At 40.3% G+C, this 27,837-nt stretch overlaps 1 protein-coding gene across 1 annotated transcript in view; it reads right to left on the bottom strand.

Annotated features, from left to right (window-relative positions):
- LRRC1 (leucine rich repeat containing 1) overlaps positions 1-27,837 on the bottom strand; it is a 65,019-nt gene that overhangs the window by 32,561 nt on the left and 4,621 nt on the right. The window contains exons 2-4 of the mRNA XM_027645037.1: positions 18,457-18,574; positions 4,665-4,743; positions 1,427-1,516 (exon numbers count right to left, since the gene is read on the bottom strand). Coding sequence (XP_027500838.1) covers positions 1,427-1,516; positions 4,665-4,743; positions 18,457-18,574 — 287 coding nt within the window. The remainder of the gene's footprint in view (positions 1-1,426; positions 1,517-4,664; positions 4,744-18,456; positions 18,575-27,837) is intronic.

Below are 27,837 nucleotides of genomic sequence, written 5' to 3'. Positions count from 1 at the left end.
GCCTGTTTTTAGCTGCCAGTACTGGAAAAGCTGCATGAAAAGTTTTGTTGACTTTTACAGAACAGGAAGAATGTCACAAAAGCCTTGGCCCATGCAATTTTTAGGCAAGACTTTCCCCTAGTCACTGGGTGCACATTAACTCTACGGATTAGTGCTTGCGGAAGGTTTCAAAGGACATTTTCTGCTTCTGTTGCTGCTGGAATGGTTCCAGCTGACAGCTTTCATACCCATGAGAAGTGGCTAAAGTAATGCTCGTCTGAACTTGACTACATTGCAGGAGCTCTTATCCTTTCAAGAAGACTCCTGTTTAGAAACAGCTGGAATTGACTGAACCAACAACAAATCAATGCAAAGGGTAATAGACCTGTGCAGCTATTTGCCAGGGGAGAATACTAAAGATGTCTACGTGTGCTCAAGGAAAAACTGGACAAGTACATTGAAGAGAAATTCACTATGGGCTATCAATTAGATAAACCAAAATTCTAAAGCTCAGGAAGTCCTCTGAACCAGAAACAGTCAGAGGATGCAAAGAGGAATCATCAAATACACACTTTTCTTTTTAAATCTCACTGGGCATCTACTTACTGCAACTGTAGAAGGAAGCTGGAGTAGATGAGCCTTTGAGATGAACTAGCAGAGTCATTCTCATGTATTCAACTGAGGCAACATGGAATTACCTCTTCTTCTTCAAACTGGAAAAGATACCCTTCTCCCCACTAACAGGACAGAGATTTCCCTTCTGAAAGTATGAATGTTCATTTCAGACAAAAGGAGACAGATAAACACTGTTCACTTTCCACATGTCTCCACTTTGGAATTCTGTCCTTGCAACTCTGCTCTACTTTCCAGAGTTAACAAACACATCTCAAAAGCTTATAAAATTTCACCTTTAAGAGTTGTTCCTTTCATCTCCACAGTTCCCACTGGAGTTTTTTTTAGAACCAGACTGCTCCTATAGTTAGTTATGAACCTTCTAATTTCCATCCTGATCCCTGCCAGCTTTTACCCATCTGTTCTTGTGCCAACAATTGCCTGGGTTTGAGCTAAGCTGCAAGCCATCTGACATGCTCACAATAATGGATCAATGATCTACTACAACGTAGGAAAGCAAAAGGTCAGATCAACATCACAAAACACCTAATTAATTTTGCACCTAAAATTCCAAAATTACTCTAAATTACAGAGAAAGTAGTTGAACCATACACATACATGCTGAAGATTCTGCATTAGCCTGCTAATGTCAAGTGAAAATGCCAAGGGGTTTCTTTAAACAGATCCCTCGAACTTGAAAGAATAGAAAAAATAAGGACAGACCTGTAAATAATTTTATAGGAGTATTACATACAGTTATGCAAGTCATTTATACAATAAGCATAATAATAATGAGAAAATAAATTAAGAGATTAATAAAGTGTAAAAAACTTACTTCCCAATGTTTTCAGGTAGTGCTTGCAGAGAGATGTCGTTTACTGAAAGACACGTTAGATTCTGCAATTCAGGAAAGCTTTCAGGTAACCTACGGAGATATTAATTCAAATCAAGGACTTCCAGCAGAAGTATTCTCATTTATGTGAACAAGAGTTTATTTAGCAAATACACACAGAGGGAGACATTCCCAGACTCCAGCATGACTCTCAGAGAATTCTAAGGATCATAATAAGAAAAAACCCCATGATTTACTGGTTTTAAGGTTTATTCTGTGTCAAAGAATAGGTAATATACCTGTCTCCCAGCCCCCCTCTTCCCTGTCCCCAATTTGCAACTTCAAAAAGCTGTAGTTACGCACTATGAACATTTTAAGTATTTTCACAAAAATTAAAAAGAGAATCAAACATTAAAAAAACAAAACTTTTTTACTATTATTTTCTTGTACCACCAAATGGTAAAATAATTAGAATTTATTTTTATTCAGGTTTCAGTTACATACATGCTTATAGCATGGCCATTCTGTATTAGATACTAAGCTGCTTTTCAATTGCTGCTTTTTGAAGAAACAGTCTGTTCACTATGAAGACAATGTTCTGTGTTACAGCATTCCACATTTACTGGTTCACAACACTTCTTACACTATAAAATGCAGTCATATGCAAAACACTCCCAAAGTTACCAAAGCCTTTAGGTCTATCACTCAGTCGGTCTCCTGCAAGGCTTGGTTCCCCCTTCCCTTCACACTGATGGATTCCTGTACTACTCGCTGGCAGCCCAGTCGCACCAAGCAGTTCAGTTTGCAGTTGCACAGGAGACAGGATAGGGTAATAGGGCCAATGAGGTAAAGGAGAAGAAGCCCCTGGTCCAGCCACCAAACTTGTGCTTGACCCCCAGAGCACGCCACCTAAGCTCAAGCCGTAGAATTTGGTTTGGTTCCTGCTCTCCATATCACTCAGCTCAAGGCACATGATATGACCTGCAGGCAACTAGCCAAAGGGAGACACACACCTACAGGCAAATATAACTGTGCTCAATGGGATGGGGAGAAGGAAAAAGGTGAATTAAATTGGGGGGGGAGGGGTAGGGTTTTTCATGTGCTCAACTCTGTACTACACTGCTGATCATTATCTGGACCTTATTAACAGAACGTGCTCAGTATCTTCAAAATGTGAGCTTCACTGGAACAATTCACTATCACTTAGCCTCTAACAGGTTTAAGAGTGGAGTTAAATGGTTTGATTATCTTTTGCTCAGTCCTGAAGTCAACAGATAGCTGGACTCAATGATCACAATAGGTCCCTTCCAATTAGAACTATTCTATTCTATCTGTAGCATGCAGTGGACTTCCAGTCTAAACTGTAATAAATGCACCTGCTTTTAATCAATATAAACCTGAAATCATCTGAAAACAGCTGGGAAAATGGTCCACCAGCCAGTTTTAATGCTCCAGTTTCATCAATCATTTAAGTCTGACAATGAGGCAACATACACTGCAGTAGTGATACGACATTGATCGGGAAGATCTCCGACTGGCTTTTAAGCTTAGAGGAAATAAGGACAAGAATTAATGGCTAAAAAAAGTTCCAGAATATTACACAGAAAAGGAAATAACTACTAGACTTTCCCACTCTGCCTGGGCAAATCAGTGCCAAACTTACATGCTGTTGTTATACAGGTAAAACTGAAATTCTGGATCTCATCACAGAAATACCCAGCAACCGTACACGAACAGCTTCTGGTGTCTGTGCTTTCTAACTTAGCAAACTGCTTGGAGAGATGTTTTCCAGGACACACATATACTTTGGAGTCACTTCATCATGAATTTTTAAAATTCCCTTAAATTGTCTACAAAGAGGTAGGAGATCTATTTCAACACCATTGAAAAACTCTTTTGTGAATTCCACGAAGCTGTAGCTGTGCATTACAAGTACTATTTGAGGAAACATATTACTTAGGTCTCGGGCCTTACTGAGCACAAAAAATGAAGAAAAATAACTAGAACGCTACTGCAGACAGTTTTGATTTCAATTCCCCAAGATGCAGTTCTGAGCTTTATACACTGCACACTGATGCCCAGAAAAAAGCTGTTCAATGACCCTCACCACTTGCATATCCAAACATCAGTTCAGCCTCAGTTTGCTTTGCCGGATTTTTGTGGTATTATTATCCTCACTGTATAAATAGGCTACAGAGCCACAGGGATTAAGATCACAAGTGTCCCTTTAATGCCCAGAGATGTGACTTTCCAGAGAACTTAGGAAGCACTATGGGTGATATTCAAAGTGCACTTCTGAAGAATCTAAGCTGCACACGTGGAAGAAGCCATCTTGCGAAACCACTGGAGCAGCTTAAGCTATTACACACACACTCCTGTTTCTCAGCACTCCGGCAGACCAGCCAGCCAGCTAACCTGGCAAGTATTCCTAACCATCTCAATGCAAAGCAAAGCAGGTCAGTGAGCACCCACTATGAACACCCTGGCTTATGTGACTTGCTCAGCATCACAAAGGAGTTCTGTGGCAAGGGCTGGCTTAAGAAATAGTTCTCCTATCAGTATGCAAAAGCTTTAACTAGCAGATCCCCTCTTCCTTGCCATCTCCACCCTCACTTCACTAGATAAATTCCAAATTCTTCAGCCAATTGAGCAGAGAAATGTAAATAAAACTCTTCTGTACTAAAAGTGCACGTAACCTCCAAACCTCAGCTCATCAGAACGCAGCCTGGCAGCAGACACAGCAGCCACTGACACACGCAGTCATTTCTGCCTCATGTTACTGCATGTCACTGTGTCCCAATTGATGGGAGAGTGATGAAATGCTAGTCCAAGCTTTAATCATTAGTAAAAGCCATTATCTGCAGCAGCTGATCTACAGTCTATTCCAAATCGTCAGACACCTGGGTTTGTGCCAATGCATTTGCACTAACCATTGCTTTATCTCTCCCAAGTATGAGCATGGTATTCCTATGCATATAAGAAAAGGAATGAAAATTACTTTATAGACAATCAGATTTACATTTTTCCTGATTGACTAACAAATTTCATCTCCTCCCAGGAAAGATGCATATCACTTTTTACATCTAAACTTTTGGTGCAGTCCTTGCCAGAGACAAGCAGTGTTGGGAAGATTACATAGACAGCATAGATCACAATTTTTAAGGACTTATTTAAAATTGTAATTGTTACAGTAAAATTGCAATTCTGGTATGTCAAGTACTAAGAAGAAGGTGGAAGTTACCTAGTCAGGGGATTCCCACTGAAATCTGCTACCTGTAGCGCTCTGCAGAATGAGATGCTTTCTGGTATTTCAGGAATATCTGCAGAAGAAAAAAAAAGGAAAAAAATTGTCAGCAGTTGTACTTTATTTACACTGAAATTATTGCTTCATTACATTGAGTAACTTGCCACTGGCAAGGAGCTACCTTGGTATCTTTCAAGACATTTCAACATGCTTCAAGTCCAAGTACATAACTATTGAAGCAGAGCCATTTTGTGCTTTTTCACAACCCATTTTCCCCTCCTGCTCCATGTTCATCTTCCTACTACTCACCTGCCCGTGGACTGATCTTTATCAGGATTTGCCCATCAAAAAAACCAGACAACCTATGTGCTAGGACTGTCCTAAACAACCAATTATAATCTGAACGTCTTGTGATTTGATCAACACATGCCCATACTCTGTAGAGGAAAAAACTACGCGTGGAGGGAAAACAAGGGAAAGAAGGAAGAGAATGTGCAAGTCTTTCCACCTGCAACATACACTCATGGAGTAGAACCAGTTACACTCACACTAAAGCCAGATAATTTGAAAATATTCAAACTGATGAGGTTTAAGTGCTAGTACACTATTTCAGATTGCCAGAAAGTAAACAGAGATACCTTGAAACAGATTTTTTTTTTTTTCAAATAACTTCGATATAACAGGTTTACCTACTGAAGTCAGGTAAGTCTTAAAAATAAAACTGTCTTCTTGCCCTCTTAAAGCAAACTGTATCTCCACAAATACACTGTGGGTCTTCTGATTAAGTCCTTGTTTACCACCACTGAGATCTAGCAAAACTGAAACAAATACTTCCTGCTTCCTCAAATCTCAAAATAAAGATTTATGATCCATTTTGAAAATAATTCAAAAAAGAAGAGGCAAAACTTAGACTTCTGTTTCCAAGTTTTTTGCTATTTCCATTTTTACTACAGAGCACTGTGTCTACTCCATCTCCTCTTCTTGCTATTCCCATCACAAATAATAGTTTGGGAAATGCCTGCATAGATTTTCCTCATGCAAGTGGTACCATTGACCTCAGCAGCCATGTGTGATCTTAATATGTCAAAAAAAACTTGGAAGTTAGGTCTCTTCCCACCTGAGTAACTCAGAATTGACTCCTTATGTATTTTGTTCATTTTTCTCCCCAAAAGAGGTTTGATGGAGAAAGAAGTGTAGGAGGGAAGAAAGTACTTTCTCATCAGGTTCATCTCTTACCAGGTAATGGTAATAGATAGATGTGGGATGTGGTATCTGCAACTTCTCCGGGCAACCTGTTCCAGTGCCTCACTACCCTCACAGTGAATAATTTCTTCCTAATCTAAACCAATTCAAATAGATGTTTTAACTTTCACCTTGCATTTATGTACACACACAACCCTTTCACACACAGATACACGCTTTTCTGTGTGACTCATTCTCACAGATTAAAAACAAAGAAACACACAAACCACAAAAAAGCAAAGCTGAAGTAAAAATAACTATCCTAATTTGTTTGGGGAAAAACAAATTACAAAAAACAAATACACAAAAATGCAGCATATAAAGCAGAAGGTAACTCCTCAATGGCAAAATTTCTGAAACTAATCATTTTACTGATTTCCTCCACCAAAGTATAATGTCATTGCCATATTGCAAATAATTTCTCTTCTACTTCTGTATTATGTACTAAAAAACCCAGAAAATATTCCTTCTCAGCAAAACTAGCAAAACTATTTTGATAAGTTTTTTTCTGGTACGAAAGTCTTGGGTATTATCTGTAAAAGCCAATATGTATCTGAGCTAAGTAAGAATTACTCCAATATAGGATACTACTTGAAATAAGGCAGTATAGGCACTGTTTACAGTCTGAATGCATTCACAAATTACTAAATCTGTTTTGAAAATAAAATGTGCTTTTCCAGACTATGACGTCACTACATGAGCAAAACTCTTCAGTAAGAAATGTTAAGAGACACAGGGAAAAGAAGGGAAATTCCATTTTTATGGGGTTTTTTGCACATAATCTCTGACACAGGAGACCAGGGTAAATGCATGTTGGAAGGAAACTCTTGCCCTTGGTTAAGAAGGATTGGGTTAGAGAAGACATAGGCAGACTTGTTATCCAGACGGTCGAGGGAGGTGATTGTCCCACCCTGCTCTGCACTGGGTGGCCTCACCTTGAATATTGTGTGCACTTTTGGGCACCACAATATAAGAAAGACATTAAGCCATTAGAGAGTGCCCAAAGGAAGGCAATGAAGATGGTGAAGGGCCTTGAGGGGAAGCCATATGAGGAGCAGCTGAAATCACTTGATCTGTTCAGCCTGGAGAAGAGGAGACTGAGGGAAGACCTCATTGCAGTCTACAACTTCCAAGTGAGGGGAAGAGGAGGGGCAGGCACTGATCTCTTCTCGGTGCTGACTGGTGACAGGACCCAAGGGAATGGCCTGAAGTTGTGTCAGGGGAGGTTTAGGTTGGATATTAGAAAAAGGTTTTTCACCGAGAGGGTGGTTGGGCACTGGAACAGGCTCCTCGGGGAAGTGTTCACAGCACCAAGCCTGACAGAGTTCAAGAATCATTTGGACAATGCTCTCAGGCACATGGTGTGATTCTTGGGAATAACCCCATGCAGGGCTAAGGGTTGGATTTGACAATCCTTGTGGGTACCTTCCAACTTGTCATATTCTGTGAAGTATTTGAAGAGAGGGTGTCAAGAGGATGGAGCCAGGCTCTTCTCGGTGGTGCCAAGCAGTAGGACAAGAGGGGCAGAAACTGATGCACAGGAAGTTCCACCTAAAGATGAGGAAGAACTTCTTTACTGTGCAGGTGACCAAGCACTGGAGCAGACTGCTCAGAGAGGTTGTGGAGTCTCCCTTACTGGAGATATTCAAGAACCATCTAGACACAGTTCTGCAATGGGAGCAGGGAGATTGCCTCAGATGACCCACTGTGGTCCTTTTCAACCTTCCCCATTCTCTGATTCTGTAAAGTGCATTTTCCTTCCCCCCTTGATACCTTCACTGTTCACTTTTCTCCTCTGCCTGTGTGGACAAAGGATGGACAAAAATTCAGTGCAACTGTTTGAAATGAGGATCATTACATATTTATACAAGATTGAAATATAACTCATTTTAATTGCAAGGCATCTTAAAAAGATTTCTCAGGCAAAACACAACCAAGTTAGGAGCAGATACTTTATCACTATATATGAAGACTAGTGTAACATTGAATTCAGAAGAGAACAGGTGAGCAGCATTTTAGTATATGACAAAAAACTGAGTGATAATTATAGCAGAGAAGATAATGGCACATAACAATAGCATTGACATAATCAACTGGAATGCAGCAGAGGATATTAAAATATATAAAGAAGTTCTTTTGTCTCTTGATGGATTATGAAGTTTTCACCATTAGTGTGGAGTACAGACATTAACATATATGTCTCTGCCAATATCAGCAACAGTAAGGTTGAATATTTTTCTTGCCACTGCTGGATAACCAGCTCAAATCCTACTTAAATATCTAGGATTCTTCTAATGCTACACTCTGACGAACACTCTGCACTTACATGATGTCCCAGATGTTCTGGCATACAGACTGTGCAGCATTGCTAATAATAAAGCCATAAACCAAGCATAAGCCCTGTGACATGTGACAGTACAAATACACTGGTAGCAGTAAAGTTGTGGCAGCAGAAGTGGATCAAAATCAAGCTTGGCAGTCATGTATACAAGAGGGCATCGCACTCCTCTCCATTCAATACACCTCTTCAGATGTTTATTGTTATAGTTTGCACAAGAATTTGCTAATGATTTAGCAAGCCCTGTATAAGTAACTTTAGAAGCAAGTTTGACATTAGGGAATTCTGTACTGTCTGGGTGAGAAAATTACTTCTAAAAATCCTTTTGTTTGATGCCAATCCTTTTTTTTTTTTTTTTAGATTTTTACAACACCTACATCACTCAATCCCCCTTCCCCTAGTTTTCTTCCCCCTTCCCCTAGTTTTCTTTCTCTAGAGGCTGGAGGGGTAGGGGGAGAAGATAATCTTATTTTTAAACTGATAAAACCTTTTGCATGGCACAATTTTGCAGCACTTTATAGTGAATTTCAAGAACTGATAATATTTCATCTACCCAAAGCTTACACACCAGCACTCTTTACACATTCTGCAATAGCAAACATAATTTCCAATACCTAATCAATATCATGGTAGAAATGTCTCAGAGAGTCCTATGATACAACAGGGCTACCAGGCCAGAGCTACTTACACAGTGACTCTAGCTCAAAATAAAAAGTATTTTTGCGAGAATTTTGCTGAAGTCTCAGACATGAGAGATGCACCACATTCCTTAGGGAGAGTTCACAATGCTTGAGTCTTTCAGGAAGTAACTACTGGATGCTGTCATATTTTCCAGCTATGAAGGAGACACAAAGCACTGTGCTTTAGGAGAGCTGGAGCTGGCACACTGCATACATTCCAGCAAAAGTCAACTGAATAGACCTGATCTAGACAGTCATAGTGCAAGGCCCACCAACAGGTATACACAACACAAGCCAAGCAGCTTTAACTGCTTAGTGACTAGTAATTAAGCAATTGATTGGTTTACACCAAATTTATACCCAGGGAAGCCCATTCTAGACTCAAAGAATGTGAATCCATGCAGCATTATCCCTCAAGAGAGATATCCAGCAGCAAAGCAGGTATCATCCATCCAATTCAATACACAGATGATTTTTCCCCCTCCTCTTCTCACATATATAATATACATTATCAACTACAGTATTTACACACACACACACAGAAGGTCCATTGAAGCATTAAGCACTGCAATGCTCAAGTGATTTAGGAGCCTAAAGGTTCTCTCATCACTTCCACGGAAGTTCCTCTGTGTCACCCACCTTCTTAGAGGGGTCTCTGAGAAGCCTGCCCTTGGGAAAGCTCTGCTTTCCAGCCCTGCTCTCCACCTGCTCCACCTTCCAAACATGGGAGGAAGGAAACAGTCCACTTAGTCAAATACCTTTCAAGCAGGAATTTGTGCTGCAAATATTTGTTTGTCTTTGTGAAGGGTTCTCCAGCTGGAAAGCCCAGCTGAGCAGGCTGTTGTCTCACAGACACCACCACCACCACCATCACATTTCTCTACCCTCCCAAAAGCAGCCAAGTGCAGCTCCAAGAGGGTCTGACTCTGCAGGGGGAAGGAATGGTGGAAGGTTACTCATCATCCTCTCCCTCCATTTTCATGTCGAGATTCAGTCATACACAATGATCAGACAGGTTTCCTTTCTTCTAAAACCAGAAGGCTTTGCTACTATCTCTGAAGACTGAAGTAACCAACCTCTTTAGATCAAGTGCTACAATTTCTAGGCACATTGTGACAGGAGTCACACAGTTCTTGCGAAGTCTATTGAGATTAAGTGGCTCTTGAACTGGTTGTAACATTTTCCTCTTCACGCTCTGAGGCTGAGAATATACAAAATACAAGACGTACACCACTTTTAAGACCTGTCTTTAAAGCTTTAAGGAAAATTCACGAGTAGGTTCAGGTTGGGTTTTCTCAAGTAAATCCCTTACTGTATAATTAACAAGAAACTGAAGAGACATGTCTCATTTCTCCTCCTCACTGCTTCTGGATATATCCCTTTTCCAAACAATGAAAGCAGCAGGGGAAAAAATCCTCGGCATTTCACAGATAGGGAGATATTAGGCATGTTACTTGAAAGAAAACTCTGCATGGACAAGCTGGTTTTTGAACAGATAGGACGTGGCATTCAACAGACTGTCCTTCTCAGCTGCAGGAAGCAGCAGTAACAGAGGATAAGAAGCTGTAAACTGGAAACAGGAAGAAAAACAGGGGGGAGAGGAAGAGGGGGAGCTCAAAGATCAGATCACGAGGAAACAATAGTTCCAGGTGAACTAAGTGAAAGAGCCGAAGTTTGGCAACAAATTTAGGTCTTCTACCTTTTTACTTATACATGCCAATGGACAGTTAAACAAGGCTTGGAGACATTTTTATAAGGATTTCCATCTTACACCTTGAAGATAAGAGAAATTAAATACTTTTAGTCTAAGAAGCAAGGTGGGCAAAAACATAAAAACTAAAAATTCTGTGAATACAAGAACTAACAATGCCTATTTGCAGATTGCCATTTTATGATATCTAGTCTAGATTATCCAGAAAATTAGCGCTTTACTTTATGTCACTTCTATACATATCATCTGACATTTAACACTCTAGCTGATACTTCAGGCAGTCCCAAGATTTCTGTCCCCAACTTGTCTTGTTCCTTTCTACAGTCTTCCCTTGAATTTGTATGAAGACAACTGTTATACATGGAAGTACATTAGCAAAGTCTCCTTAGAAAGTAAGTTAAATATGGCAGAATATACCATGATGGAAAAATCCAGTTTTCTGTAGTCCATTTAAAAATGACACCTTCTAAACTTCTCTAATTAAATTATTCCATCATGAGATTTCACTTTTCTTTCTCAATCACAGTCAGCACTTCCTGCTTCTTCCTTCGCCTCCTTGATGAGAAGCCCTGCTCAGGGATGAGGTCCAGTGATTTCTCTCTCACCTTACTTCTCTTGCTGCATATAAAGCTCTCCTCTTCCTCCAGCCTACCAACATCAAATTCATTTTAGTGAACTAAATGCACAAGTCCCAACTTTTATATCACTTTTTCAAAGCAAGCAAGACTTTCTACACATCTGTGATACTCTACAGAGGCCCAGAATCCAAAAGTAATCTGCAGTAGGTGTTTCTTTCTTCCCTGGAATGCTGCTTTGTACATTGATCCCTAAACTTCACATGTAAGACATTAAAATGATAATGTTTTTAAGTACAAGTTTTAAAGTAGCCTCAAGGGAGGAATGGGAGATAATACAAAGGAAATGTATGTCACAAGAAATTAGATTTGCCAAAAAAATCCAAGCACAAAAATCCAAACATGCAAAACAACTATTAGCAAGCAACCATCTAAAAGGGTGAAAAATTCTGTTATCTCCAAGTCTGCTTTGCTTTCATTAGCACCAAAAAAAAATCCCCAAAACCAGTCACCGGCCAGACTCAGACTGAAGCTTAAGATACCCTACCACCATACAATAGTCTCTGGTGGGATATGCAATGACTTTCAGATGTACACACCCAAGGTTGCAGTGAGTGTATTCACAGGACGCTTTCTTGTACCAGATAAGACATGTCCATGCAGGAGCAGGAGAACAATACTTGTTTGTCCGTAAGCGCTCACCAGACACAAATCAGTCCAGAAGGCAAATAAGCAACATCCAGCAGTTGCATACGTTAACTAAATAGATGCATTTGTCAACCATTCTGCCTGCCAGCACAGCTTGCTGACTTGGGTTTTTTTTCTTGTCCACTGAGTAAGAAAGCATCAATTCCCACTTATTTCTCAGCACTCTGGGTTTTGCCATTTGCCACCAGACCTGTACCAGCACATTCATGCCAGGGCAGCTGGTGGCAGGCAGAGAAGAAGAGGATTTCATGGAGGAGGTCTCTGCTCAGATGCTGTGGAAGTGCAGCACAGGCAGACAGCCAGATCCCAGGCAAGAGCACAGAGCAACAGCAGCAGCTGCCAGGCAAGAGAGTAGATCCCATGTGAGGCTGCAGGACAAGATCAGAAGATCTAAGAGTGCTTCTCCCTAATTAGCTCATATCCTCACTGTAAAATAGCTGGGTCACCAGACCAGGCTGAAGTGAAACAAGTGTTCAAGCCTTTTCTCTGTCAGAATTTCTAGTTTGAAAAAACAGTGGTTATCCTGCTTTCAGTGCAGGAGAGGAAAAGGGGAACACTTTGATGGCACAAGGGAAATAGTCCTACAGTACAGATAACAGGTATGTCTTTGAGAGCAGACAGCTGAATTAAAAAGGGTAAGCATATGTGTGCACGCATGGATACAAACAAGTGAGCTAAAGTCTTAGAGGGCAAAGCAAAGAGTCTACACTGCTCTTCAGCAGGATGGACTGATGGATGCTCTGCAGGAAAGCTGCTGCCTGCTCACCCGGGCATCTAAGGAAGCTCCAAATAACTTTTTGAATAAAATGTACCTATCACACAATACACAATGAATGTAGCATCCTGAGGATGACCAACATCTCTAAAGAGACTTTTAATTGGGTTGTAAAGCAGCTAAAAAGAATAAACACTTCAAATAAAAAGCAGTAATATCAAACCACCTGCTACTGAAAGTAGAACAGTTAAATACCCTTGCTGTGGAGTTCTGAAAGTACCCTGATAACTGAAGACAAAAGAAAACACAAGTTTCTAAATTGGCAACTGTTATCCATTTTGGAAGCAAGAAAAACATAAAAATAAGGCTCATAGAGTACGTGGGACACTGGTCTTCTAAACTTTGACTTAAAATCTTGGACCCTGCTCAGACCTTGCATAGCAGCAGCTCTCTCCTTACATAGTGTTGTGACAATTGACAGGCTTCTGAGGAACGATCTTTACTGTTAGGGTAATCCTAAATTAGCATATTTATCCTTTTTTAATTCTGTAATTATTTTCATATAAATGACAGAGTATATGCCCTAATATGGCAACTGTGTGGAGAGACTATTTTGGAATGAGAATATCCTGATGTCACAAGACTTGTGTCCAGAACAACCACACTATCAATACAGTCATAAACTCAGTTTAATCATAAGCTACAGAAACGGGTAGTAACTAGCATATCATGTAGCAAGAATCCACCTCTACAGTAGGTATGAAATATAAACCATACACATTAAACAAACAGTATTAGTCCTATTGGGTATCACAGTAAAGAACCGTGCTGAGATTTTGTTATCAAGCATCTTGCAGAGCCAAATATGGCTTAACAAGATCTGCCCACACACAGATTTCCTCAGTAGATGCCACAGCAAAGCCATCACTCCTCAGTTCACAAAGTAAAGCTGAGATCTGAGTCAGCAAAAAGAACCAGCACAACCCACCTACCAAGATTACAAAAATCCATTTCATTCTTCCATTGCACACACACTTGCACCTTTTTTAGAGTTTTGAGACTCAAGGCTTGGACACAACACCAAACTGCAAGGCTACAGAGCACTTCCACAGAAGAACAACTTGAGTCCCCTACTTGCTGCCAGCTGGAGAGTCACCACAGACAGGTAATGCAAATCTGCCAGCACAGAACAACTACAGCGATGCTATGGGCTTGCATGACCAAGTCCTTGGTAGGTACATTCAGTGGAAGCAAGAGTAGCAGCAGAAAAGCCTACTAGACTTTGATCACAGAAACAGCAACTCACAGGTAGACACAGAAGTGCAAGAGGCTCATCTCCTACAGAAGGCAAGGGGGTTAGCCTGCATCCAAGAAGGGGTCGGATAGCAGGACAGTTAAAACGGCACTCCTGCACCTGGGAAGGGTAGGAAAGTCACCACAGTGCCTAATACCAAGCATTCACTGCCCAATGTAAAAGCTCACAGTGATTTCTTCCTATTTTAAAAGAGCTGAATAAAACAAGCTGCAGACTATCTGTCAATGCCTGTGAAAGGTATACACATTAAAAACAAAAATCCAGGCTTCCACAGTTCACCTGTTAAGAAAAAACATGCGTAAGATGGAAATTTCTTTCAAATAAGAATACTACAGTTAAATTAACACCTCCAGGGCATTTTAAGGAGCATACAATACCATGACAAAACCACATCATTGAAATCTGGAGGATTTAATATTTGTCAAAGGCAAACAAAAACCCTCTTCTTGAAGAAGAGGGACACTAAAAAGGAACACACCACCCCTGCAAGAACACAGCATACATACATCCTATACGTAATCCCAAATATCAGCATGCATTAAATTAACTAGAGAAACTTTATGCATCGCCCCTCCTGTCTAGAAGAAGCTACAGAACAAGAAAAGCCATTAACATTTTAATGAATCTCAGATGGCAGGGCCCTAAGCTTTAAGAATTTGGCCTCCAGGGGTTGTGGAAGAAGAAAAGGGAGGATGGAGTCACTGAAAGAAACCTCTGGGTGATGAGTAGCATGGGAAGCAGCCTGCTACAACTCACAGGGATCTGAAACACACTGCATGCACTTTGGGAGAGAGGGAAGCTTAATGAAGTGCCAGCTGAGGCAAGAAGGAAAAACTGCAGAAATTCAAGGACATCTTTCTACCTTTGGAGATTGGACCTTCTGAATCCCAGGGTCTTTCAGGACTTGACAGAGAGAGTGTGCAAGTGTCATGGAGAAACAAATAGCACACAGGCACTTCTGACTCTGCTTAAAGCAGAATCTTTCCCCCTATCATGAAGAGCAAAGTCTTGCACTGAAGCTCAATGCAAAGCACTGGTGCCCTTCAGGGGGGCAAATGCTTTGCAGGGACATCAAGCAAGGATGCTTCATTGACCCAGTGTCTTCACAAAATTCCACTGTGACATGAGAATCCAGGAAAAGTTTTACTAAGCTTGGGGAGTCTGAGGGAACCAGCAGTAGTTTCAGACATGCAGCAGTAAAGCATCTATTTCAGAAGATTTCTCAGGGAATACGAGTCTCAGACATGCTTTGCCAGCAACTCAGAAGCTCAGGCATCTGTTATTGAAATCCTACAAGTCAGTTTGCTTTAGCCTTAGAACTAGTACATCAGCTTCTTGAACAACTTAATATCAAGAGGCAGAGACAACCTAGATTGTCAAATAACCTTCAGAGTGTTCACTATCACTATGCTGTTTCCTTAGCACAGCTTCCCTGTCCTTATATTTCAATCATTGATTCACCCATTCAACCTTTGCTCAAATAACAGCCTCAATCAGACTAGAAAAGCACGGTGGGGATGCTTCCTAGGAAAATCTGCATGAACACGTGGCCTTGCAGAGGAATAAAAAATAGCACCAACATGCAAATAATCCAGGAAAATCTAAGACTATACAGCTCCTAGACTGCCCAAAATCTTTTTCCTTCTGCTCCACTGAGGCTATCCTTACCCTCCCCACAGACTACTCTCATGGTCACACAAGATCACAGGGAGCATAAAGTTTACATCAGCTGAAGATTTTTTAGTTTTATTTCTTATAAGGATTTTTGTAGTTCTAGATTCACTTACTAACCAAAAAACTGCTAAAGGAATTCATTATATAGCACATTTTAACATACACTAGCATACCTTGGGCATTTTAAAACACCTGAGAATTTAAGAAAGACACATTTAAGAGTTTCCTTGTTGACCCTTCCTGAGTGCCTACAAACTAGGACTACTTAGGTGGTAAATAACACTGCATGGTACAGGTACCCAGAGCTACCTACAAAGAGTTGGAGGGATCCTGCCTGAAGGGATTTATCCCACCTCTGGATGCAACACCTCACCACTCACACAAAACATAGCTGGTCACTGCAGTCTGGAAGCACATCCAAGTCCAGCCATAAGATACACCCACCATGTCATGAGGTTTCAAAGATCATACACTGGCCAAAGGATTAGGAAGTAGGAGAAAAGAAAATATTATCATTTTATTATGAGGGAAATGGAAGTACTCTCTTTATTCAAAACCTTTTCTTCCTCCTGATGAGAAGTTAAAATAGAAAAAGCTATTCCTGTACATAGAACATTAAATGAATTTATATTTGTGCTTTTAAGATCTTAAGGAAACAGAATGGCCAGAACCGAAAGCAATTAGTGCACTGAACCAGACAGCTAGAACAACAAAAAACGCAGAACAATGATCTCTTATTTCCCAAGTTCAGATGTCACCATCACACTTTCCTATTCATGCAGCATACTGCATTTTGAAAAGTAGGGCTGTTTTTCTCTGCCTGAAAGGAATACAAAGAGTTCCTATTTTTTTTCCTAAGTACTCTTGGGTAGTTAGAAAACAGGACAAACCTGTGGCAGGCTAAGAATCTAACATACTGAAAGGTGGGTTCAAAATACAAAGCTAAGAAATTAAAATACTATAAATCCCAAAAACCTTATGTGACATTTCCCCTACGGCATCCCAGATGGTGTGTGTTTTGCCTTTTAATTTGGAGAACTGTGAGACAACCATGAAATGACCAAACAGCAAAAAGCAGTATTAGTTATCTTCTGCCACAGCCCCCCAGCACCACATCACACAGTGCATTTTCCATTTGAAGAGTCAAGTCATGCAGTAGCTGTGATATGATTAAGCAGAGGGAAGCAGTATCCGTCACTTCTGCAATGAACGATAGAGAAGACAAAGTAATGCAATAAAATGGGCAATTAACACTGAACCTTGGATACAGGAAAGCAACTGCTCTCTGCCACCTGCCTTAGTCCAACCCATCACTGGAGAAAATACTTCCCTGTGCAGTAACTTCTAATGACACACATGCATCTACCCAACCATAAATGTTCACACCATCTGTTCTCATTACAGTTGAGTTCTCAAGCAAACTTCCAAGTCAGGCTGACAAGAGTTCACATGGCTCTGATCCACCAGCTCTTTTGCAGCTAGTTATTCATTTGTGATGAGAATTACTAAACCAACAGAGGGTTTCTTTTTGTATAAGGTCTGTCAAAGACAGCACCCAACCCAGCCAAACTCAGTAGCCAAAATACTGCATCAATTAATGTTCATGTATTTCTAAAATGTTATAACTAATCTGTTTCTTCTGTCTCTCAGATGTGGGGGTTTTTTCCAGTTTTCTTCTCTTAAAAGGTTTTGCAAGTGTGCATAAAATTATATGGTTCACAGAAATTTTTCGGCAATTGCCTGGAGACTCATTACGCTTCATCAGTTATATTACCAGATAAAGATGGAATTAAAAGCACCAAACAAATAAAGGAAATATGCTATAGGCCACTGAATATTCTTCAGTCACAAAGGGTCAATGTGAAGTTAAACTGTAAAGGAAAAAAGGCTCCCCGTTACGGTATTTATTTTCTTGAATATACAATTACATCCCTCATTTATTTACAAGGTTACGCAACCGTGATTGCTCCCACCCCTTCCATCACAGCTCAGAGAGCATTTTGTACATATCCACTGCGTGTAAGGAGGCAAAAATAGCTGACAGTTGCTCTAATTTGGTAACACAGATTCACTGTTTCTAGATCAGTGGGTCATAAGGCTGCTTAAAGGTGACCCACCAGCCCCTGAACTTCTTGAAGAACTGGTAAGTTCACCAGGCCACAGGAAAAAAAAAATGTTTTCGCTCCATCACAATGCAGGACAATATAAGCAGCAAACATTACAAGCAAATGATAAACCCATGTGGTTTCCAACAACATGTTTTAAAAGACAGTTTCTCCCAGCATTCTTTTCTGAATTTATCTCTGCAGATGACAAACAGACTGATTCTTCTTCCAGAAGTACAACTAGAAATACTAGCACTCTGCCTCTTGCTAATATCAGGTAAAAAGGAGATAAGGAACTGGACTTCTAACCCATAGGCAGCCTTTTTTTAGGACAGAAAGCAGCTTTATTTTTTTCAACCTCTTTTTTTTCCTTTTTCTTTTTTTTTCCTAAGCATTTCAGAGAGTTTGTGAAAAGAAATCAACATTATGACACATACACATATAAAACTAGGATGTAAAGCACTTTTTAAATTGGAGAATCAAGCAGGCTCTCAGAAAGGTAGAACTACAGTTAAGTGTTATTTTATTACTGTATTTCCACTATCACCTTTCCTCTGCTCTTTCGCTCCCCCCATCTAGAACCAGGGGCAAATCCATGAATTACATGAAAAAATGTTCTGCAGGACACTGATAGCAACTTCGGAGTCAGAAAAACCCTACCAACTCAGTTTCCTAGACCATGTCATAGGACAGCATAGAATCAAACAAATTAACATTGGAGCTTACCATTTCGAGACAAATCAAGTTCCACCAGCTGCATGAAATTTGCTATTTCAGGAGGGAGCCGCTGGATTTCATTATCACTAAGTCCAAGTTTCCGTAACTTCACAAGCTGGAAGAAAGGCTGAAAGAAAGAAAAATTACATATCAGAAAATATTCACATAACTCACATATAAGCATCATAAATGATGCGGAATAACTGGAAGCCGCTTTCAAAATGTGAGCTAATTAAAGTTATTGCTTGACACTAGTTATGCACATCCCTTTCAGACCTGTATCAGAATAAACATTTTGTTTTAATTTTTACATGCAAACAGACTACAACCTGTGTTTTACCTAAAATGAAAATCTATGTTAAAAACAAAAATCTGTAAAGCTTGCCATTAAAGATCATTGCAGACAGACACTAGCAAAATCCAGAGTGCCTGCTTCAAAATCATTAATGGGGTGAGGTTACCCAGTAGAGTAATTAAAAGCATCCTAATTATACACCGTGGCTCATTAGGAAGTTAATGCAGAGGGACACTTCTAAAGAACAATCCAGAAAACCGACAAAGAGTGGCTGACAAGGTCTTCTTCACTGGTGAGTGCCAAAACCAACTAGGTTACAGAGCCAGCCTCCCTCAGGAAGACTTTCTTTCCAGCCTCATATACACCGCCTGCTCCATGGCCCAGTTTCAGAAGGACTAATGAAAGTTGGGCAGGATATACACAATTTCAGGTCTTTCTTGCTTGAAGAAAAACCCAGCTCAGTCCTGTCTCTACAGTGAGGACACAGGGACAAAATGCAGACAGGATGCTAACTTTCCCAGACCCCCAGCTATGGGCTCAGAGGGTCTGAAAGCCCCTAAGACAAAAAAACACCCTAAGAAAACTGGCCAAGCTGAAAGACAGGTCAACCCCAAGCACTGGGAGCAGCTGGTGATTGAATCTAGGCATCCCTACAAAAGTTGTGGAGCTCTTATCACAGCTTTCCTCTCTTCCAGACAGGCCTTTGAAGTGGAGTGATTGCAAGGGGTGAGGATTTGTGAAGAATTAAATGGCTTTACATACATGTCATCTTGAACAAAACTGAACAGACTCCTCAAATTTTGAGTGAGTTTTGTGCCCCCTGGAGTGCACAGGGATTTTTACCCAGCAGTCAGAACCTGTGCATCTCACCCACTCGTGGCACGTGTGCACGCCTGTGTCCCAAAGATTTTGCCATGCAGGGTAACTGGAAGATACCAGTGATTTTGGGCTATCTGCTTGCATTTAATCACCTACAATCCCTTCTTGGAAATTAGCACCTTTTTTTAGCTTTTATTTTATATAAGTGCTGGAGTGTGTGATCTAAATGTCACTCAGTTGTAACTCAGACTGACAGAAAAAGGGGCAGTAAGACAGGCACCTTACTAGGACACAAGGTAAAAGCAGAGTGTCATGAAGGTATTATAATGCAGGTTTTCAATCTTAGCTTGAGTGTCTTGTGGTCAAGTTCATAAATCAGGTTTTTAAGTGTATTTTGCACTTCAGCACCAATCTTTCAATATACACTGTGGTTCCCTGTCACAGAAAAATAAAACACAACTGAAACTAATGTGTTTTCCCTCAAAAACATGGGTTCCTTTTAGGGGATAAAAAGGATAGAGCTTTAGAAAGTTTATAAACACTCAGCAACAAAAGATGCACCAGACCTGAATATGACATTTCAAAGGCATTTTTGAGTCAGAATGGCACTCCACCCCCCCATTAAAAGTGTTTGATAACACAGCTGAAACTGTAAGAGGAAGATATAAAAAACGTCTACAATTCTATGTTTTTAGTTCCCAAAACAACATATATTCCAATTAAAATAGCCACAAATGCTTTTTAATCCTTCATTGCCCTCATATCATTGCGCTTTCATATCATTACCATTCTTATCTTTAAACAAATGTAGCCCTTTTGATAAATATTTATCAATATGACTAAACCAAGAATCCATCAGAAGCTTAAAAAAGCACTTAAAGACACTTTTGTGAAAACATAGCAGGAGTACACCCCACAGAAGACATCCAAATCTGTTCTAACACTCCAAAATAAATACTTGCCAAAATGTGTTCCTCAATCCAGTGTGTAGCTGCTAAACTATATGACAGTTATAAATATTGATGTTCTACTACAAATCTTCTCCTAAGCAACAGTTGTCCCTGCCAGAGATATTCAATGGCAAGTGAGTAAAAACAGAAGGAACACGGTTAAAAGACAGAACCGTCATCAAAAGCCTATTAAGAGCTAGACATCTCCAGGAAGGTTTGAGGGCCCTGACAGCACCATGTGTCAATGCTGTATATATTCATTAAATGTGCAGAGCACATTTGCAACAAGCAATATTACACAATATTTAAAAAGGCATTCCTGTTTAACTATTTAAAAGAAAAATTAACTGGGAGTTTAATTTCCAGTTTGCATAACAATTTCTAATGAATTACACCATTTCTTAGATAAAATCAGAAACTGCAGTTACACAAATGGCATTTCTTTGAATTCCTCCTTTGTTTTTTTCCTATAAACTACAGGACTCAATCACTCTTGCATGTTTAGTGCATCCTACTTGCATTTCAGTAACTAGTCTTCCTTTATCTAAAGCACATTATTAGTGCTCTGAAGCACTGCTGGCGAAGCAAGCACCTCCTTTCAGCCATATATGTTCTACCTTTCAAAAAGACCACAGAGAACAAAGAGAATTAAAAGCTTATTGAATAGAGTTCAACAAAGGTAAACATTGATACCTGTGTGTGCATAAATATCTGCACTTTCTTAAATATATACCCCCCAGAAACACGTTCCTAATTTAATGTATCCGACACAGTTCTGCCTCTATCTGCAAAGCTCTAACATGATCCAAGGTCCAATGGGGTTATTGGCCAGAGCAGCACATCTACCCAGCATGCTCTAATAGCAGGTTTTGATTGCAGACCCAACATCTCAACAAGTATCTCGGCAACACTTTTAATGCTGCTTAGTTTAGCCAGCCTAATTAATAGTGTTTCAATGAGACAAATAATTCCATGAGCATAAGCACTGAAGAAGCCTACAACTTCTTCTAACTGCTGTTTAGTGACAATTTCCAACCCTCAATTGAAGCTTTTCCTGCTATCAAAGAATTTATAGAGCTTTCCATTTTCTAAGAACATACATCTTGAACAGATCCCTTCTCTCACTGGAAAATTAACCAAGTCTCTCTCACCCAGACACAGTTTTAAAAACACTTCATTCTGACAAAATTGGGTCGATGTCAGCCAACGGAATTAAAAAAAGTAAGAGATAAGTGCATGACTCACTGAAAAGTATAAACAGACAGTGTGATCCCACAGTCCTCATTTTTTATACCTTTTTTTTTAAGAATACCACTACAACTGACACTCAATTCTAGAAAAAAAAGTGAAGAGAATTAAGCCAAACTAGGATTGATAAATACTCTGTCCTGTAAAAGTGGCCAAAACAATGTATCTCTCTGTTTCTTTCAATGGTTCGCTCCTGCAACAAAAAACATTCATGTCTGAGAATCTTCCCTGAGTGCTTCAGCACCTTACCAGATGGGAATAATAAAAATCATAAATGGAAATAGATGATGACAAAAGGCAGTTGAAGTAAAACACACAGGAGGGCACGAAGACCTATTTGCAGCTAACGCTGTTAAAGGGGAGGAGCAGTATCTCCCTGCTAGAGCCCTTCCAGTGCTAGAAACATGTCACACTCCAAGTTCATTTGGCACAGGTAGCATAAGTAAATGTTTACTGTGTTAAGCAAAACATTTCCATAAGAAGGCTACTACTATCAGCAAAGAGAATTAAAATTAGAACCCTTATGAAATCCACTCCCTAATTTTCATGATGGGTCAGCATGAGAGCAAAAATCAGAACAAGATGGAAAAGAGGAAGAAAACTTCAAATGAACTTGTTTCATGGTTACATTCACACAGGATAGAATGAGAGGGGTTTTTTGCATGTACTTGAGCTGTTGCTGACTAGATTAAAAATTTGTAAGCACTTGCTCTTATGTCAAGTTTGCCTTAGACACCAATATGGATTTTCCACATATGCATGTTGCCTCAGCTTTTAAGGTTTCGTCAGGCAATTACAGTATTATATTCAAAAAGGAATTAAGTAAGCTATCAAGACACAGTATATTAATAGGTTCTCATTCTTAAATATATCTATATTTATTTCACCCATTTTCCAAACCTACAACTGACCAACTAAAGGTTATCTGTGCTTTAGAATTAAGAAGTGACACAGTAATTTAAACATAGTTTAACTCCCAATTGCATTTCTGTTTCAAATCTTACTTCAGGCTCCATTTTCTTCTCCTACGTTGTAAACAAAAATTAATGGTGACACCCTTCACTTTATTTGTTCACTTCCAATCATCAGGTGTCCTCCTTCAATCATCGGATAAGGGGAATTACAGTCAATCCTTCCCCCACGCTTTTTATACTGCCTCTTCAGGCAAACACAAGCAGAAGCAGCAATTTGATTATGGTAAGCAAAGCAGTGAACAAGAGATAAAGCATCAAATCCGCGAAAAGCATCAAATCCGTGAAATAACCTTGCAAGGGACTGGAGACTTTGCTGGGGAGGTAGAGAGCACTGTCAACCATGTTGCAAGGTTATTTCACGGATTTGATGTTTTTATCTCTTTTTCACTGCTTTGCTTAACATAATCAAATTGCTGCTTCTGCAAAGGGTCCCTAGAAGTTAGTGTTTTGCCTGCACCATTGCACAGCTTCAGTGAGAACAGGGGAAGCCCAACCTCTCTTTTGGCGAACTTGCTGCTTGATGGTCAGGACACTATGAGGAGAAGGAGGACTAAATCCCGTAATGAAGCAGCAGCACTGAATTCAAGCATTCTGCTTCCTTGGGATGGGTTTAATAACCAGGCCCTGGCACAAGCATACATGCACATTCTCCCTGTTTGTCTGAAGGGCAAAGGCAGAGAGGGAAGGGAGAGCTTTTCCTCATTCCTCCTCACCCCATTTCTGTAGAAGTCATTGATAGAATGGTCTTCGGAAGACCATCAATACGGGTCACTCAGTGCTAAGGATTCCAAGAGGGTAGGACACTCAATGCCCTACACTAACCAACTGGTGGGATTTTAAACATCACTTCTACTCTGGTCAGCCAGTGGACACACCAGTCTGGAGCTGACAAGAGCCATAGCCACGCTTACGTACTCAGTGAGCTGCAATGAACCCTGCATTCCACTCAAGCCTCAAGGCACCCGCAGTTGAAATCCACAACTAACTTGTAAGCAAAAGAACTCTTTCTAGGATGCAATCCTGTACATCATTGTCTTAAAATCCATCCCTGAGACTCCTGCCAGTAGCACAGGTGGGAGCAACGAGGAAACCTGGCAAGAGCACAGAAAACAGACACCTTCCTCTAGAAGCGCATTCGAACCAGATGCACAATGAAATGCTGCAGAAGCCGAGTCCTACCTTGGAATTCATAAAGTGTGAAAGGAGCTCTCAGCAGACTCAAGTGAAGCCTAGCATGGCCATTATCAGCTTGGCATCTCCCACAAAGCCTGCTAGCAACACCAGGATCCCTCAAGTCACTCCACCCACTTTCACCTCTGAGCAAGGACAGCTGGCAAGAGCAACAGGGTTTCACAAATACAGACCCCACATGATCCTTTGGGCCAAAAATACTTTAATTTTCAAATAAAGTACTACACGAGATACTGAAATGATTTCTGAGTGATTTCTCACAGTGCAGCACAGCAGTCATCATCCAACTGATGACTCTGCTGCATCAAAGAAGTAGCTAATGGATTTCCTCTCCAGCCATGAGGAGATGCAGCAGCAGCTGGTAATGGACAACAGCACACTGACCTCTGCCCGCCTGCTCAGTGGCAAGCTGGCAAATAGAACAACTGCTCCACGCAGCTGAGGTCTCTAATTGTCTTCACATACATCATGGGCAAATCCAGAACTGTTACAGACACATAGCATGGTGAAATTCTGTTTCACTTGCCCAGCCATGTCTGTAGAATATATTCAAGCTGTACTTTGGTCTTGCAGCATTCTAGTATCAACTTTGTCATTATGAATATTAATGAAAAACATAATGGAGGCGGACATTCCAGCAGGAGTCCATACAAAACATGAATAAAATTACCAGATTTCAAAATAAGAGGAAGCATTAATTAAAGATCATGGGCACATATGCTAAACAGAACCAGATGCTGTGACTGCTGTCTTCCCCACCGACGGATGCTTTAAAGCCCAAAAAAGCATCAGTCAAGCAAGAAGGGCTATGGGGGAAAGATCTAGAGGAAACAGAGTAAGAAGTATAACCAATGCCTCACTGAAGCTGGCATTCTACACCTACTCGCTATGTTTCTGGCATCCTATTTTCAAAGCACCTGCCATTTTCTGAACTACTGAAAAGGATGGGCCAATTGCAGGTCCTAGTCTGAGTTGTTACCATCCATTTTAAAAAACAAATAGGGGACTATCCACTAGCCATCGAAAACCAATACAGTGCAGCACTGAATCAAAATGCTGCACTACTGAGCGATGCATCGAGCAGGTTGCCTCATACTGTTTCCTGGCAGGTAAGGACTTACTTTCTCTTTTATGTCAATTAAGCAGAAGCAACAAAGGTTAAAGCGCACTCAATGTCATAGCTGTTCCAGTACAGTGGTGGGAAGGACTACCTCTGCCTTTAAGAGAGGCCAGAAAACATCTGCTACAACAAAATATGGATTCATTTCAGTCAAATGCATTTGCCATTTGGAGGAAAAAAAAAAAAACAAACAACACAACCAAAGCCCACATTTAATCTCACTAATGAATTTCTAGCATGCATTTTTTCAGTACATAATGCTGTTGGCAGGAGGTAGTGTCTTTTTTTAGACCAACTGATATAATTAGAAAATCAAATTTATTTTAGAGCTACTTATATATAATCTCTGCCCACAAACCTTGTCTCATCTGTGTACACCACACAGAGAAGGGGATGCTACGGGTTTACTACAACAGTACATCCCTTAAAAAAATGTCCCTGAGTGGCAGCATAAACGTCTTTCTTACCAACCTCTTCCAAGCAGAATCCTAAACATAACAAAGTTTGTTTTCTGAAGTCCAGTGTTGTGATGCTGCTTATTGCCCTGTTCCCTCCTCTCTGGACCCTAAACTCCACCATCTCACGGTCACTACAGCCAAGGTGACCAAGGTCACCACAGCTACTGCAACCCTTCACATCTCAACCTGCCCTTTCTTATTTGTAAGTATACAGTCTAACAGAGCATCTCTGTCCTCTGTCCACTGACACCACCAGGTGTCCTTGAGCACCTGGTTTAGGAAGGCATCAATGCACTCCAAAAACCTCCTGAATTGCTTATGTCCTGTTGTGTTGCCCTTCCAGCTGTCACAGTGGTTCAAGACACGTGATGACCTGGGCCTGCAAACATAAGGCTTCTTCCAGTTATCTGAAGAAGGCATCATCTACTACTTCATCCTGATCAAGTAGTCTACAGCAGATATCCAAAACAATGTCACCAACTAATCCCAATCTGCTCTCAGTTGGCCCATCCCAAAGCAAAACTTCACACATCCCTGCTGCTCTCTCATACGAAGCGCAACTCCCCATCCTTGCTTTCCTGGCCTGTCCTTCTTAAAGAGCCTGTGTTCATCTGTTGCAGCACTCCAACCACGTGAGATATCCCACCACATCTCTCCGAACCCAAGGAGATATATACACCTGAAAAAAGATATTTACAACTTAAGAAGTCATAAGCACAAATTTAAAGAGAGATATAGTAAATCATCATCTCTTTCCACAGCAGATTCCTGGCCACTGACCAAACAAGTGTCTTTCAGGCTTATGGTTGCATAATGGGAGAAACTATGGTAGAACAGTGAAATTCATGCCAAAATTTGGAGATTTTTTTCCTGAGAAAGAGGTGTGGTATGGGAAGAATAAAGGGACTTCTTAAGGAGCTTTCACATTATTTTGCTAAGGTTAACAGCACCCTGGATTTCAAAACCACACATAATAGATACAGACAGTGCTGAATGCCAAGCAGCAGGAGACCATCAGCACCTCTCAGAAAGAAAGTGGGGCACAGGAAGAGGCCAGGATTTGACCAGGTTTGTCAGGGAAGGGGTCTCGCATCAATCACATCAAATAACTCTACAGGAAAGCTTTAGAATGTAGCACCAACAAGAGAAATTACAGATGAAAGATAGACTCTGTAAGCTCAAACAGAGAAACTAAATGATTCAGAGCTGCATTAGATTAGGTTTACAAACACTACATAAAAATCATTCCCCAAATTAAAAAAAGAGTTCAGCAGACTCTTAAGCTAAACTACGTGCATACAAATTTATTTTTTTTTTTGCCATTGGAGTTTTCCAGAAACAGCATCTGTAAAAAGTCTCATGGGAAAGTGGTCATTATCCTTTAAGTTAAACAACTGAGCAGCAGCAAGACATAACAGGAGCAAAACAAGAGTTATAAGCTATTTCTACCACCCACCAATGCAAAGAATACCAGTGATTTAATACAAAGACCAAAACATAATACTGCATTCAAAGGTTCATAAGATATTTTTTTCTTTTTATCAGTGGAAAAAAACATGCAGAGATTCAGCATTGTACTGCAAATTCCAGGCACAGAGAAATTAAGTTGACAGGATGTATTTGCCCTTAAATTCCAAAGTACGCAAGCAGAAAACAACTACAGACTTTCATCAACTACAGACTGATCTATAGAACTGAAAGCATTTTATTTTTATCTGATGCTTTTCATTAGAGAAGCTATTGAAACACATCATGCAGAATGTGTTATTTTCTTCTATCAAAGCAATTTGCCAGAAAGCCTACTCTCCAGTGAAGAATAGTTTTTGACATGTAGTAAATTATATACTACACATTAGAGCTCATGTTGAAAAAGTCTTCAAGTTTTCACTCCTAAGGAAAATAAAAATGCTACAAGTTTAGAAAAAAAAAAAACCACAAACTACATTTTTAAGTTGCTCTATGCACACTGGAGACCACTTACTATGTTTTTTTCCAATGAAATCGGATACACTAAATATTCAACAGAAGACACTTAGGATCCAATACAGGAAAAGGAATTATTTAAGCAAGTTAAGAGCCACACTCTACCACCAACTCCATACATAGCCCATCCTTTTGAGACCAAAGGGTGCAGCTCTTTAATTTGTCTTGTAAAGCAGAAGTGGTGAGAAGCATGCTGACAGCTAGAAACTGCTGTTCTGTGGGAAAGCAGCCACATCTGCCAAGAAAGGCTAAGAGAGACCTCAGTATTGTGGAAAACCACCAGTAGTTTAACAGTACACAGCCTGCTCCTCCAGCACATCCCACCAGGTTGGCTTATCCTGCAGGAAGGGCA

Source organism: Corapipo altera, unplaced genomic scaffold (assembly GCF_003945725.1).
Source record: "Corapipo altera isolate COAL_440 unplaced genomic scaffold, ASM394572v1 2, whole genome shotgun sequence".
Classification (NCBI taxonomy): Eukaryota; Metazoa; Chordata; class Aves; order Passeriformes; family Pipridae; genus Corapipo; species Corapipo altera.
The sequence above is the reverse complement of the archived record's forward strand: the minus strand, read 5'-3'. Positions and strand labels throughout refer to the sequence as shown.